Source organism: Lolium perenne, chromosome 3 (assembly GCF_019359855.2).
Source record: "Lolium perenne isolate Kyuss_39 chromosome 3, Kyuss_2.0, whole genome shotgun sequence".
Lineage (NCBI taxonomy): Eukaryota > Viridiplantae > Streptophyta > Magnoliopsida > Poales > Poaceae > Lolium > Lolium perenne.
Window position 1 is genome coordinate 268,484,973 of NC_067246.2, and position 16,691 is coordinate 268,501,663.

At 48.5% G+C, this 16,691-nt stretch overlaps 1 protein-coding gene across 1 annotated transcript; it reads right to left on the minus strand.

The window, feature by feature from the left end:
- Positions 1–8,244: 8,244 nt before the first annotated feature.
- On the minus strand, positions 8,245–11,421 carry LOC127344016 (receptor-like protein EIX2). Its single transcript, XM_051370238.1, has one exon. It carries the CDS (start codon positions 11,363–11,365, stop codon positions 8,486–8,488), a length of 2,880 nt encoding a protein of 959 aa, XP_051226198.1. The 5' UTR covers positions 11,366–11,421; the 3' UTR covers positions 8,245–8,485.
- Positions 11,422–16,691: the final 5,270 nt, after the last annotated feature.

The following is a 16,691-nucleotide window of genomic DNA, read 5'->3' on the forward strand; positions in this document are numbered from 1 at the left end:
CATCCTCCCACTTCGTCCTAGGCCCACCCTGCATCTCCGGTACTGTCCATGGCGACCCTCGTTCCCCGGGTGTCTGGCCGGGTTAGGTGCTGGTTCTCGGGTTGTGAGAGAGGGAGAAATCCCTGGTAGCCTTGCTGGTCCGACGGTGACGACGCCTGCGGGCACCGTGCATCCTTCTTGAGGTACCGTCCTTACTCTCCTCCCCTCCCCCTCCCCCTCCGTCTCCCGGGTGAAAACCCCAACTTTGTTGGGGCGGAGGCGGCGCTGGTAGCGTCATGACCTTCTTGAAGGCGCCGCCTTGGGATAGATGGGGCGGTGGGTGTGGCTCTGTGTTGGCTGGTGGGGGCGGCGGAGGCAGTGTGGCTCGGGGTTGGTCTTGGTTCCTTGTGTACCTTGGTGAGCTCCTATTCCTCTGCAACTTCTTCATCAACGATCAGATCCGCGGCTTCGGTTCGGCGTGAGTGGATCCATGGCGGGCGGCAAGGCGTCTCAAGGCGAGCTCGGTTCAATGTGTAGCTCGTCTCTTTTGTGTCCATTTGGCAGTCTGGTTCCTGGACAGTTCTCTGCTCAGGGTGAGCTTTTCCAATGACGGCGGTGCGGCGCCCTTCGAGCCGGGGCGAGGGGGTAGAGGTCCCTCTCCGGTCATGGAAGAGAACGCTCACGTGATGGCTTGCTTCTCCTGGTGCAGGCAAGGACGGCTACTCTGTTGACGACGACGCTCCCCTTCTTTGTTTTGCTGTTGTCTGTGTTGCTTGTAAGCTGCTCCTCTACATCTTGTACCAAACCTAGCCGTATGGGCTTTATTAAAGCTGGTCACTTTGTGCCTACTGTTTGAAAGGAAGAATGCTAGCTGCAAGAATCTCCAAACCACTTATGTATTCCACTGCCAAGCTAAACGATTCCACCCGTGAACGCACACACCCACAGACTGACCCACATAATCACATTTACATCTGTCGTATCATGGATCGGATCACGAGTTCATGGCTCAGTGAGGAGGAACACATTGTGTGGTCGATCCGTAGAGGAATGGCCAGCCTTGGCGGTGGAGTTTCGGCTCCTGTTGACACTCATACGCACGCTGCTCCTCATCCCCTCCCTCAAGCCCCTGCATGACTCCATGTGCGTGTGAAGCTCATGTGGCTTGAACCCCTTCCCGCGTATAAGTCCACAAGTAAAAATTCGTAGAAATAAAATCATAGAATTAATTATATCAAACAAATTATAGAAAATAATATTAAATTCTAGTGGAGCAATATGAAACATCGAAACATTAATCTACTTCTTCTTCTTCTTGGAGGGGCCTGTAGTGCCATCGTCATGGCGACGCTCCCTGCTTGTCACCGGCCTGTTCAGATGAGTCGATCATCACCTATTCAGACGAGTCAGTCGCCTCCAACGAGCATGTCTCCCCCTCTGACATGTCGTCCTTCCAGTTTTCCTCCTCCGCCACCATGTCACTGTTGGTGTACGCCCTCTGCGCCTCCACCTTCGCCGGGGCCCTCGCCTTCTTCTTCGCCGCTGCAGGCCCCTCTTCCTCCTCCTGGTCGTCAGCGATGGTGTAAGGGTACATTAAGTGTGTTTTTGGTAATTAATGGCAGTTCTCTATGGATTAATGTTTTCATTGTGTTTATACGAAGAAATGTTTCATATGTATTGTTTCCATGCAGTGGCGAACCTAGAATTCTAGCAAAGGGTATGCCACAACAAAAATTTAGCGAGTTTATTAAAAATATATTTTATCTTAAAATATAGAGGAAAAATATATGACAATTATCATATACGATAAAATAATTAAAAAAAAGTGATTTTGCAATCTAATCAAAAGATAAATTGTTGGACAAGTACATCATCGACCGATTGAACTGAAGTTTAGCTGTTACGTGCGACCCTAAATTAATTTCGAAAGTATTGAATTGCATGGTAATCAGATTATACAAAAATAGACAACAAAATATATAAACAAGATGTTACAAAAATTTACAACAGAATATATAAAAATTAATCGTATACTTAACTATATCCTAGATTAATTATCAGTTGACTAAATTATCAGACTGCTAAAACGCATTGTAGAGTTGGTCCAACATTACTATTCAGATTGCATGGCTCAGGGTGCATGCATTAGAGCATCTCCACTCGTCTCCCCGAGAAGCCCCCACGAGCTGTTTTTACATCCGGACGGCGAAAAACGGTCCAGTCGCGCCCCCAGGTTCTCATTTTCGTCCGGAAAACGGCCTAATTTCGTCCGGACTCCCCGGGCCATCCTCGGTTTCCCGGGGATCTCTCGGGGACTCCGGATGGAGCAAAACCAACTGCCCACGCTCACGTGTCTCCTCTTTCGTCCGGACTCCCCGGGCCATCCTCTTTTTTCCCGAGAAACGCCGCTTGGGGAGCGCACGACTGGAAATATACTGCCCCCCATGCCAAAAATTGATCCAATCCGGACGAAAATTTCGCCGGATTTGGACGTGGGGAGCCCCAACGAGTGGGGATGCTCTTAGCTCAGACTGCAAGGCTGCAGTCCACATGCACTAGCTCACCTGCAATGATCGGCCAGTTAATTTTACTAAGACTTGCACGGTCGACCGTGGGGTATTCCGCGGCATACCGAGCATATCCTGTAAGCCTGTCACTGAGTCCATGTGTTAGATTCAAGTGTGGATGCTATGATAAAGATATACATTAAGTATTGACATCAAGGAACATCCTTCACTCGGCAACCGAACCGTCCCCGCGTCGCTCCCAGGGGGGCGGCTCGGGCGACTCTAACCCTAGCCCAGCCGCCGCCCCTCCTCCCCTTCCACCTCCTCTCGCCGCCGCCGGAGGACGCCGCCGGACGAAGGCCGCGCGGCTGACGGTGGCGGCGGACCATCCTCCTCTCGCGCGGGCGGTTTGGGCAGGGGCCTCTCCCCTTCGGGCGATTGGAGCTCCAGCCGGATCGGCGTGGCGACCCTGGTTTGGCGCGGCGATCCAGCGGAGTTGGGCGCAGGGGCGGCGGCCCCGGGTTCCTCGGATGTGTGGCGGCCGCGGTGGCCGCATGGGCGGCGCGGCGGCTGGTCCTGGGAGCTCAAGTCTGCGGGCGTCAGCGTCGTCTCCGAGCCTCCGCGTTGGTGTTGGCCGGCGCCCCCTCCTTCGTGGCGTTCCGGCGGCGCCCACTGTGCTCTTCGGCGGTGCTCGGTCGGCTGCATGCTGTGCTGCCCGGCCTCTCATCTCCGCGAGGTGCGGTGGGTGTCGGTCGTGCTCGCGGAGCTCTATGGATTGGTGGTGGTGGTGGCTGTTGCGCGGAGTCGGCGCGGGGTGGTGGTGGTGGACTGGCCGGCCCTTTGCGGCGGGTGTGAGGTTGCGACTCTCTGCCGGGCGAAAGTCTTGTTCTGGCTGCGGCTGGAACCGACGGCGGCGGCGCCTTTTTTGGCGTCGTGACCTCCTTGGAGGCGTCGGCGTGGTGGTGTTCTTGCGCCTCCGCCCGGGTGCTCCAGGGGAAACCCTGATTCCTCGTGGGATCGGGCGAGGGCGACACTTTCCTGTGTCGTTTTGCCTGCTGGGGTCCTCGCCTTGGTTGCTCCGTCGGCCGGAGGGAGCTGTGGAGCGAGTTGGTTGTCAGCGTCGACGAGTGGTTTGGCTTCCTCGACTAGGCGGTCAGGCGAACACGTCTTCGGTTTCGGTGTGCTCCGGGTGAAAACCCTGCATCGGCCTCGGCCGATGCCGGTGATGGCGGCGCTCTGGACGTCGCTCCCTTCGTTGGAGGCATCACTGTGGAGGCCCTTCACTGCAAGTTTGTTGTTCGTTTTGTCTGTCCTGTCGGTTTCGTCCTCGGCTTGTCTTCGGCTAGGTGGTGCGCGGCCCCGGGGGTCGGCGTGGATGTCGGAGCGGCGGCTCCGTGTTTTGCCTCCGCCTTGTTGCGTTTTGAGGTGTTTTAGGGTGTCGGCCTTGGCCACTGGGGTGGCTAGGCCGTCGGCTCGTGTGGTGCGTGGCCTCGGGGCCGGCGTGTTGTGTTGTGTTGTATCGGTTTTCGGCTGGTTTCCCTCATAAACTGGCCATTCTCTTCTCCTATATCAATGAATGGCAAGCCTCTTGCCTAGTTTCAAAAAAAAGTATTGACATCAAGATGATTGATTTGAAGAAAATAATATTATATGATCAAAAAGAAGAAATGAAGATGGAGTTCTTGCGTGAAACTCAAGTTAGCCATGCTCTAGCGTATGTGTTAGCAATGGATGATCAAGATATTATGATAGAACATGAAGAGATACAAGGTTGACCAAAATTAAGAGGGTGAAGATTGAAGATTGAATTCAAGTTGGTCAATACATGAAACATAAAGATCGTGTCACGTTGGATCATGTGATCTCCTGGATGGTAAGCCTTGTCAATTACGCTTCATGTGCTAACCCACTATATGTGTATTTTTATTGTCTATGTGGGTTAAGTATGTTGCCATGGGCATGCATCAATAGTTGATTTCATATAGCCCATGAGAGAAGGACATCAAGCTTTGGATGTCATCAGTGACGTGAAGGAAAAGTTCAAGATGAGCATATCGAAGATATCATGCTTGAAGTTTGCCATTCATTTGGTGTAATGGACATGTAAAGATGTGCCTCAATGAAGATATCCCATAGTGGTGTATGGGGAGAAATTGTGAGTCTTCACGAAGCAACAATGATCAAATGAGTCATTCTGGCTTGAGTGAACCTTGAAGCATTGTCATCAAGATCAAGTATTATGTGCAAGGCAAAGGTATGGCCTTGCTAGGTTTTCATTTTTCCGTTCTCAAGGTGGTTGTTTGGAGACCATGTTATAGGATAGCCACACTATCAAGATGGGCTTTCGGTTGGGTAACTTATCACATCGTCTTAGGATCTCAATCATTTGCATACTTTTCATCCCTATATTCTTGTTATTTCTTGGTGTTTCTCTAAGTGAGATTTTTGAGCTTGTTGCTAGCTTTTCAACAAGCCTAAATTCATCGAAAACAGAATCCGTATGCATCTTCTATTGCATTTTCGAGTTTAATCATCTTTTAATATTTCTTGATGTTGAGAGGCCTCCTTTCTAAAAACATTCTGTGAGAAGTCTTATTATTTCCAGCAAAATTGGTTTCATCTCAATCGGATTCCGGAAACAATGTGAGACGAGACGAGCTTTTAGTTCTCAGAGAAGAATGGTCATTTGAGCAAAGTCAAGCAAGCCGGCACAAAGCCCGGCCCGCCGGGTGTTGCTTCCAGGTAGGCTGGCCCCTAGCCCGGCCCGCCGGGTGAGGCGCCGAGTGGCCGGTCTCCTGGTCGGCTCTGCCAAGTTGTACGATGGGTTGCTCGACTCTATCCTCAAACGACTAATTTTCTTCTTGACCTATATATATCCTGCATTCCTCCTTGAGGAGGTAAGGTCAACTATTCTATTTGCTCCCTCCCTACTCTATTGTTGAACCTCAAAAGCTTGCTACCTCTCCATTCCTCCATGATTCTTGCATATTCTTGAGGGATTTGAAAGAGAAGATCTAGATTTACAACTCCACCAATCAAAACCTCCTCTTTGTGTGGGGAACTCTTGGGATCTAGATCTTGGAGTCATTTGTTGTTTTCTCCCTTGTTCTTCCTCTCTAGTTCCTCCATAGTATTTGTTGCTTTGGTGGGAGTTGAGTGTGAGGGATTTGAACATATTTGGTGTTCTTGCTTTTGCATCTTTGCATAAGTGTTGAGCTCTCCGTTACGATTAGTTCGAGTGAGAGACCGTGAGCTTGTTACTCTTGGAGGGGTTACCTTCTAGTTGGCTTGAAGGTTGGTGCTCCAGTGACCTCTTGGTGGAACATTGTGAAGATGACCGGGCTCCTCCTTCGTGGAGGTTATGAAGTGGTTGTGGAGCTTGCCATCTCCAGAGTGGAGGAAAAGCTAACCATAAGGGAAAGGACTTTATCCTTCGTGGAATTGGCTTGGAGAAGAAGGTGAGTCTTCGTGGAGTTCGGGTTACCTTCGTGGTAGCCTGCATCTCTCCAACATGACGTACCTCACCTCGTGTGGGGAACACAGGAATACATCTTAGTCTCTGCGTGCCTCAGTTATCACTCCATACCTGGATTTACTTTCCTTGAGATAGCCATCGACCTTGAAGTTCTTCTATCTTGCTATCTCTTGTGTTCATATTTCTTGTGCCTATCTTTCTTAGCTCTAGTTGTCGTTGTTGCACTTAGTTAAGCCTCTTTAGGTTTTGTGCTTGTAAAATAAATGTTAGTTTAATTTCGCATTCTTACAAGCCAAGTCCGTAATAGTTTTTCAAAACGTCTATTCACACATCCCCCTCTAGGCAACATCTTGTCCTTTCAGATGGCATCTCCCTCCTCTTCCTGGTCGTCGGCTATGGCGCCGTGCACATTCGGGTCATCGGAGATGTCGACGCTCGGTGGGGAGCTTGAGCTACTGGGCGTTTGAGCCCTTTCCCAGCAATATCGCCATCATGGGGCCTTGCCTTTGTTGTCAGAGTCGGAAGGCAATGAGAGGTTGCTCATGGCGCCGCCCTATCATGGTTAGTATCGTAGAGATTATGTCAGCGGCGGGCGGGAGATGGTGGGAGATCTCTTACGCGTAGGCGTACAACTTTTACATTGCCGCGACATGCAACCGAGAAGGCACCGCAGAAATTGAAGATGGCGGCGATTGCTCTTCCTCTATGCTTGGGAAGGTGCATCAATCATCGCAGTTGTCATTCCGGGGTTGCACACTACCGTGGATTGGGGTCGGCCCGGGGATTGGGCCGCGCCGGCGCGAAAACGGAATTGAGGGGAATGAGAGCGTTCGATTTTGTTGTCCCTAACCTGTGGAACCGTCTACGAATACAAGGTCACATGTTGCGTCCGCACAGACGTATTCGCGACGCAAATTTAGGCCATGTTTGAGTCCCCGCGAACAGACCTGTCATTTTGCATCGAGCAGTTGGGCTAGGGTGCAGATGCATTTTCGTACCACACGGATGGAAACGGTAAATAATCATGCCATTACCATCAGACTTTTTTCAATTGCACAATTGTTGCAGACTTGCAGCTGAATTTTTTTATTTAGCCTGAAACTTTCAGTTGCACCATGATGATTGTAACTGATATTTCTCGGTTGCCCTTTGGTTGCAACTCAAATTTTCTCTTTAAATGTGGATGACGTCAATCTCATTCAGGTGTTTGCTAGGCGAACCCTTAATGTAAACACTTGTCTTACTAAAATTTTCTTCTACTTGTAAACACGCATTCATTCATATTTCGGATGATGTCAATTTTAGAACTAATCTACTCACACATAATCATTTTACAGATAACAAATACTTGTGTAACTTCTCCAGCCTTCTTAAGGTTTAGTCGTAAAAAAACGGCAGCTAGCAAAGCCTGAAGCGTCCCATGTCCGTCGTGGGCGGACAGTGGACATAATCCCGCGGACCCAACCGAGGGCCCGAACCGCCGCACCGAACTAAACCGACGAGTTAGCACAAGAACTGGCCAGAACCAGTAGCACAGAGCCCGAGTGATTTTTTTTTTTACGATCAGCTGAGAGAAAAGAGCGAGTCTAAGGAGTGCAGTTGACAGAGAAGAGCAGGATCTGCTTAGGAGCAATGCGCCAGAGTTGCCGGCTTGTGAGCGGCAGCGTCGCGCTAGAATAAAGAACATAGCAATCCAAATATGCAAATAACGCCTGAAAGAACAATTGCTAACAGAACATAGAACCCAACACAATCTCATGTATCAGACTAGAATAGGATGCTTACAGAACATGACATCTTTTAAACCTGATGGAACATTTTCTATAGCCACCCGTGGGTTCTCTTCATCAGGCAACCCCAAATTATAGCCACTAGCACATAAACCTCATCATACAGCTTGTCGATCATTTGAAAGTAAGCAATCATCCAGGTTGTCCTCGTTACATGGTGCAAAATACAGTTCAAATACGCACATTGGACTGTGTTTAGTCCGAGCATACACATATAGACGAACAAAGCGGCGGGCTAGGACTGAACAGAGAACATGACAAACCTGTTGTAATTACTTGTTTTTTGCAGCCTTGCAAGTGAGGGGCATGCCTATACATCGAGAGGTATGTATTCCACTAAGCACCGAGAATTGGAGTGTATTGTATGAATCAGTTAGCTGCCAACATACAAAGGGTCATCGCAAATTGTTGCACATAAAGGCAAATCTTTTGCCTTTCTTTCAAATTGTTGCACATAGTCTGTGTTCACCGATATCCAAATCATGTATGTTCGGTGTGCGGTTACGTTGTTTATAATCAGAACTACAAATCGGTGTTTACAGAACAAGGCATCTTATAAACTGACATGGGAATATTTCCACTTGATTCGAACCATACAATATATGGTGATGGAGGACACCAGGAGTAGTACAGACAAGCAGCAGTACACACACTATAGCACCACTTACTCCAAATCACAAAGCAACAATACATTATAGGAAGGTTGAGCAATTCAACCATATGCCGTGGGCTCCTCACGCTGCGCCATCGCATGTTTTCTTCATCATGCGAGCCCAAGCTATAACCACCCGTACATAAACCTTGTCATACAGCTTGTCAATGATCTGGAAGTAAGCAATCACCCAGGCTCTCCTCGTTAACATTGTGCAAAATACAGTCCAAAGACCCACCACAAATCCTATGCACATCCCAAGGTAGAGAGGCACAACATGATCTGCATCTTCATGACCAACACTTTGCCCTGCACCAGTAGTACTAGTAGAGCAGTTCTTCGAGAGAGGGTAGCCACAGAGACCCAGGTTGCCGATATAGATGTCAATCTGTCTGTCAAGAGTTTGCAACTGCGGCCCGGACGGTATGGCGCCTGACAAGTTGTTGTATGACAAGTTCAAGTAGCTCAGAGAGGTCAGATCTGACAAACCCGACGGGATTTCACCGGTAAGCTCGTTGTAGGATAAATCCAGGGACTCCAACTGCTTCAGGTCACCAATCTGATTTGGGATTTTGCCGATCAACTGGTTACTTGATAAGTTCAGATTGGTGAGCATAATCAGAAAACTTATCTCCTCTGGAATCTGTCCTGTTAAACTATTACATGATAGATCAAGATTCACCAGTAGGCGGTAGACTTTAAAGGTATATTCACGTGTTTGGCCTTTAGTTATTACTGGTATGCTCTCCTCGAAAACATAGTCATCTGCACTACTATATAATATGTGTGTCATTGCTTTCAAGTTTGATAGCGACAATGGTATGGTTCCTGATATATTGTTATGGGCTATGTCCAAATAACGAAGACCATCAAGGCTAGTGAGATTGTCAGGAATATGACCACTGAACATATTTGACCTCACCCTCAAGATTTGCAATTGTGGCATTTTTTCTGGTAACCACTTTGGCAATGTTCCAAAGAATCTATTGTATGAAAGATCAAGGAACTTTAATTGTGATGCACCCTGAAGAAATTTAGGGAATTCACCTGATAGATCATTGTAGCTCAAGGCTAGACTATACAGGCTAGAACCAAAGTGATCTGCAGAATTTAAGCTGAATACTGAAGAATTGTTATCTGACTCCTTCCAGCACTGCATAACATCTCCTGTTAAACTATTTCCCGATAGGTCCAACCGTCTCAGACCAGTCAATTGGCAAATAGTTGATGGAATGGTGCCCGTAATTTGATTATCTGCGATTAACAACTCCTGAAGTAGTGGAGCTTTCAGATCTGAGGGCAATGACCCTGAGAAAGAGTTCGAAGACAGATTCAACCTTGATATATTTATTGGGAGCCGTGGAACTAGACCTGTAAGATTATTGGATCCCAGATATATACGATAGGCAGACATGTGCTGTAGATTTGTCGGTAATGTACCACGCAACATGTTTCCTGATGCATCTAAGACTGACGTTCGAGAAAATGTCACCCAGAACCAATCAGGAATAACATCATCCAAATTTGTATTACCGAGAAGAAGAAAATCAATGTCGCTTTGCCATCTAAGCCAATCTGGAAAACGGGGGCCAACTGGGCATGACTGGAAGTTTATGTCCTTTAGTCTAAATGGAGGAACCCAATTTGGTTCAATATCCATTTTCAAGGAGTTATACGACAAGTCCAGAGACTCTAAATTCAGTAAGCCTGAAAAATGCTCCTTCATGAGCACACCATCGAGATTATTGTAACTGAGATCCAACACTGTCAAGTTACCAAGTGCTCCAACTCCCAGTGGTACAGTACCAGCTATCATGTTATAATTAGCGTCAAGAGCAATGAGACTGGTCATGTTCCCAATCCAAATTGGTAGTTTTCCAAACATATTTGCATTACGCATTGACAATACTTGTATTGTACTCCATGAGCACCTTGGCAATCGATCCATGAACTCCCCTATGCTCGCATGAATGTTGTTATATTCAAACTGCAGAACTTTCAAATTGCACAAATTTTGTAAGTTACTTGGTATCAAACCCATGATATAATTTTCACTAAGATCTATGACTTCAAGGGACGTCATGTTTCCCAGTTCTTCTGGAATAGATCCATGCCATTCGCAAGAAGAGAGGTGAAGTTCCTTAAGGCTTGTGAGAACCCAAAACCAGTTGTATTCCAGTGGTGTGCTAAATAAGTTGCCTGATAGATCGAGGACTTGGAGATGTATGAGGTTTGATTTTGAAGAAGCAGATACTGCACTACTGGAAATTAGGTTACAAAAGCTTAAGCGGAGTACTTTGAGAGAAGAAAGCATGTTAACCATGTGAACCCAATCCCGCACATCATGAAGTTCCACTTGGCTCAAGTCAAGATAACTCAACAGTGATAGACGTGACAACCATGCAAGATCCACCGCTTGCAGATCACCGTAAAACCCAGAAACATCGAGATATTTTAAATTTGAGAGATTGCCGAGTTGGGAAGGTATTGTCCCACCAAAATGTGATGACGAGAGGTTGAGGTACCTTAGGTTTCTGAGAGAGCCGATGGACACAGGTATGCTAGTGTAGTTGAAGTAGTTCCAACTCAGATCAAGGTATCTCAACTGTTGTAAAGAAGCCAAAGAGGGGCTCATCTCGTCGTTCGACAGGCTCAGGCTGTTATTGTCGTTGTGATGCGTATTGCGGAGGTCGAGCCTGACGACATGGATTGTTCTGTTGCTGCACCTGACTCCCTCCCACTGACAGCAATCTTCGCCATGCCATGACGAGAGACGGCCAGCAGGATCCAGAAGGCCTGCCTTGAAGGACAAAAGCGCATCCCGCTCCCTGCTGATGCAGACTCCAGTACCACCTGATATCCTCGCTTGAGCAAGGGAATCCAATTCGGACGGTGCTACATGGAAAATCAACAGGCAAAGTATCGCTGCAACTCCTCGGGCGAGATGCCCAAACTCAGCCATATTGGTCACACGAAGGAGGGAGCAGCAGACCGGAATGGCAATGGAATGGAGAGAGTAGCTGATCTTGGGTTCCCCAGAAAAGCACAATATATTTATGGTCCAAGTCTCGGTCTTGGTCTTGGTCTTGGTCTTGGCACACATATTTTCTTATAGAGAATTTGTGGCTGGAGTTTCTTATGATTAAGACACTCAACCATGCAATGCACGGCAGAGGAATAAATCAGGAGCTAAAACATGAGGCACACATTTTTCGCAGAAGATGAAATAAAATGAGGAACCAATCAATGGATGACAATGGGATCAGGGCATCGTCATTTATACCAAAGGCTGACTCAAGGAACAGATACACTTGAGCCTTTCCCTGTTTCCTTCTTTTGTCTTACTGGGATAAGGACTGAATTAATTTCCACATGGGGAGTTTATGATTTATCCGTGGTCGTTTAATTATGGTTGCTGTCCTAACTAACACTAGATGATCTTGTGAGTTTCGCTTGGCCAGAAATTTTGGCAAGGGGCGGAAACCTAGCCCGTCCAACAGCCACCCCCCTCCTCCCCTCCCCTGCCGCCGCCGGCGGGAGCCGCCGGGCAAAGCTCGGGCGGTGCCGGCGGCGGCGGGATCTCCTCTTCGCGTGCTAGGGCGGCCTCGCGGGGCGGTCGCATCTGGTGGCGTCGGTCTCCTCCGCTCCTCTGCCCGGCGGCGCAGTGAGGCTCGGCGGAGCCTCCTTGGCGAGCTTGGTGGCCTCTGGGCGGCGCATCGGCGGGGGATGCGTCGACGGAGGGCGTTTCTGCCGGCGGCGCGCCGGCTCGGGCTCGATCTGGGCCTGCTGCGGGCCTGCAGGCCTGGGGCGGGTTCGGCTGGGCCAAATCTTGGATCTTGCAGTGGTGTCGTGTCCTGCATCGGTGGCAGGGCGCCCCCCTCCAAGGCCTCGACGTTCGGCAGCTCGGCGGCAGGGGCGTGAGCCGGTTCTTCTCGCTGGCCGGCGTGGCGTCGGGCGGCAGGGTGCCTGCTTGCGGTGTGCCGGCCTGTGGTGGTCGGTGCGTGGCTGCAAGAGTCGTCTCCTCTTTACTCAGACATCAGCCTGCAGGGGGTTGCCGCTGGGGCTGGCGAGTGCCATGGTTTCGCAGTGGTGGCCATGGTGACGACGCGCTTCCCACCCGGGGGGGCCGTCGTGGCTGGGTGTTGAGCCCCTCTGTCTTGCCATCAGTTGCAGGGGACGTTGCTTCCTTCTGTACCGGTGTGCCCTATGGTTCTGCAGATGGCGTCCATGGGTGCGGTCTCCTCTCCGATGCGAGGTGAGCCGTGGCAGCGGTGGTGGTGACTTCTTCTTGCCGGTTGCTAGGCTCCGGTGTCGGGTCCTTGTCGGAGCTCTGTGGCGCGTTGAGGGTGCTCTTTGCGAGAGTGCTCAATGGGTGTGTCTCTGCTTGGTGATGCCCTTCGACTCTAGCTGGCGGCACACAGGCGTCGTGGCGTCGTCTCGGCCGCGCGCGACCCTTCGGCAGCCCCCTCGACGCAGATGGTGTCGGTGCGTAGGGTGGTCTCGGTTGCGCGCTTCCCTTCGATTACGTCGACGGTGCAGTGTCGTTGCTAAGTCTCGGCGATCCAATGCCGTTCGATTACTCCGGCGAGGACTAGAGCTGTAGTGCCCCTCTTGCGTATCCCTGGGCTCTTCCTTGTGATCGCTGTACTTGGGTTGCGATGAGTTCTCATCGGCCAACCGCCCCATAGGTTTGTGGGGTGGCCACTTTTCCTCCTCGGTCTTGTGTGTTGTGGGTGTGTGTTTTTCTTTTTATTCTCCATCCTTGTAACCCCTGTGTACTCTGGTCCATTTAGACCCATCTTGTAGAGGCTAAAAGGCTTCATAGGCAACTTGACTGAATATATGTTCAGGCTGGCTTATGCCCGCCGTAGTCACAGTAAAAAAAAAAGAAATTTTGGCAAAGAATCTGTTATGTAAATATACCATACATGTGGCACAAAACCTCTAATTTCAGACAGAAGTATGTATATCTTGCCGCCTTTTTTTTTGAACATTATACTAGACAAGCAAGCCGCCTCATTAAAAACCTTCCAGCCCCCTTCGGTACCCTGGAAGGAAAAGAGTGCGTCAAGAACTTGCTGTCCCCAATCAAAGTATGGTTACATCATCCACCAGCTGTGGATACAAGAAAAAAGGCGGGCTCTCAAGCCAAAAATTACAATTTGGGTCTCCTACAGATCTAGCTATTTGATGAGCCGCTTTGTTTTCTTCCCTTGAACAATGTGATATAGATACTTCATTGAAGCCAGCCATCATAGTCCTGCACTCGTCCAAGTAGGCCACGCCAATGATCCTATTCTCAAGAGGGAAATTATACGCATTGACCACATCTAGACAGTCTGTCTCGACAATCATATTGTTACAGCCAATGCGTTCAGCCAACCGTAGCCCATCCCTTACCGCTTGAGCCTCTGCGGTAGTAACATCGATGACCCCTTCAATTTCTACTCCGCAAGCTGCCAGAAACTGACCTTGCGAATCTCTGATGATGCACCCCGTGGATGCCCTCCTCGTCGCTAGATCAACCGCGGCATCAGTATTTAATTTAACTTTACCTCCCGGGGGTTTAGTCCAGCCTTTTTTGATCGTCCCATTTCTATTTGCTCGTGCCCGGTTACAGTTTGCCACCATTGCCTTTATGGATAGTGCCATTCTGCTTGGGGATGGCGCTTCACCTTTATGCTTCAATTCTCTGCGTCGCCACCAGATGAACCAGGCTGCCGTGGTTATCACTTCTCTCGTCTGAGAACCTCCAATTTGGTTAGCAGCTAGTTGCTTGGATCGGAGCAGCGTCTCCAAGATGACACTACCAGACCGATCCTCATCAGCAGCTGCTTGAATAATGTTCCATATACCCAGAGCCTCCCATGTTTCCTTTGCTCGATCACACTTGAAAATCATATGAGCAATGTCTTCCGCTCCCCATTCACAAACCGGGCATTGTCCAGATCCACCAAGATGTCTATTTGCTAAAACGCACATACACGGTATGATCCCATGTAGAGCTCTCCAGGTAAATATTTTCACCTTGGCCGGCACTGTTAGCTTCCAACAAATATCCCAGACTGGGTTTATTTCAGAATTTCCGGCTTCATCTCTTCTCCTCGCTCTACTCCCGTATTGATGTTGCCATTCCATATGATATGCTGATTTTACCGAGAACATTCCATTCTTTGTACCGAGCCAGGCTATAGAATCCTCCTCCGCCAGTGGTGACAGGGGAATAGCTTGAATTCTCCTTACATCTATTGGATAGAAGATATCATGCAGCATTTGCTCATCCCAAGATCCCGTACCTGGGTCTATCAGATCCTCCACCTTGTCAATGATAACATTGTTACGCCTAGTAAGCACTCTCCCATTGGGGCTGTTTGGCAGCCATGGATCTTGCCATATGTTAATATCCGAGCCAGTACCAACTCTCCATATATAACCTCTCTTAAATGTATTCAGGCCCGCCATCAAACTCTGCCAGGTGAAAGATGCACCTTTTTTTAGCTCAGCATGCAATAGATCACCTGAGGGATAGTATTTAGCTCGCAGGATTTGAGCACATAATGAATCAGGGGCTTCTACCAGTCTCCAAATCTGCTTGGCTAACATAGCCAAATTAAAACAATGTAGGTCACGAAAACCCATACCCCCTTGTTTCTTTGGCGTACACATTTTCCACCATGAGTACCAGTGCATCGCCTTCTTCCCATCCTTTTCACCCCACCAGTAGCGAGCAATAGCAGCCGCAATGGCCTTACAAATTCCTTTTGGCAATTTAAAAACAGACATAGCATATGATGGAATTGCTTGAGCCACTGCCTTCAGTAATATCTCTTTCCCTCCCATTGAGAGGTTTTTCATATTCCATCCACTAATGATTTTGCACACCCGATCCACCAAGTGTTGGAAGCAATCCGAACGATCCACTCCTACATGTGACGGAAGACCAAGGTATTTTTCTGTTAAAGCCTCCGCCTCAATATGAAGGGCTGTGCATACAGCCAACTTGCTTTCTTCTCCTGTATTAGGGCTGAAGTAAATACTTGACTTTGGGTCACTCACCAATTGTCCAGAACTGGCACAATACAAGTCCAACACCCTCCGAACAGCTGCAGCATTAGGCGCATCCGCCTTCATTAGAATCAGTGAATCATCGGCAAATAAGAGGTGAGATACCGATGGTGCCCCGCGACACACTCTGACTCCTTGAATCCCACCACTCTCTTCTTCATGTGTTAGCAAACTTGAGAGACCCTCAGCACATAGCAGAAACAGGTACGGCGAGAGTGGGTCTCCCTGCCGCAGCCCCCTTGTCGGAGTAAAAACCTCCGTCTCATCCGAGTTAAACCAAACACGATATTGGACAGTGGTAATGCAAGACATAATCAGATTTGTCCATTGCTCCACAAAGCCCAATCTGTTCATCATATCTCTCAGAAAACCCCACTCCACTCGATCATATGCTTTATGCATATCTAGCTTCACCGCACAATAACCATGCTTCCCTTCTCTTCTTCCCTTCAGAGCATGCACACATTCATAAGCTACCAGGACGTTGTCAGTAATCAACCGACCCGGTACAAAAGCACTCTGACTTATACTGATAATTTCAGGCAGGATAATCTTCAGCCTATTAGAGAGCACCTTCGAGATTATCTTATATAGCACATTACAAAGACTGATTGGTCTGAACTGTGTAATCATCTCCGGGCTCTCCACTTTCGGGATAAGAATTATTGCCGTCTCATTCCACCCTACAGGAATTACACCTGTTTGTAAAGAAACCAAAACCTCATTAGTAATAGCACCGCCTATATAGGGCCAGAATTTTTTGAAAAAAAATAGCATGCATTCCATCCGTCCCTGGTGATTTGAAATCGCCAATTGCAAAAAGAGCCTTCTTCACTTCTTCCTCCGAGAAAGGAGCAACTAGTCTTTCGTTCATCTCAGTAGTTACTCGAGGTTTTACCCTTTCAATCAAGGTCGGGTCAGTAGCTCCCACCTCCGAAGAAAACAACTGTGAGAAATAGTCCTGTATGATCGGTTTAATCATAGCATCCCCTTCTCTCCATACTCCATTATCGTCTTTTAACTTTACAATTAGGTTCTTTTTCTTTCTTGCTTTTGCATAGTTGTGAAAAAAGGCCGAGTTTCGATCGCCATGAGTCAACCAGTTCACTCTACTTCGTTGCATCTTGTAGATCTCCTCCTGCTCAAGGATCCTTTCTATTTCCTCTGTAAGTTCCTCTTGTCTCTTTGAATTTTCTTCCGACAACTCCCCTTTAATCACGTCT

Coding starts and splice junctions, on each gene's coding strand:
- LOC127344016 (XM_051370238.1), bottom strand. CDS start 11,365: ATGGCTGAGTTTGGGCATCTCGCCCGAGGAGTTGCAGCGATACTTTGC.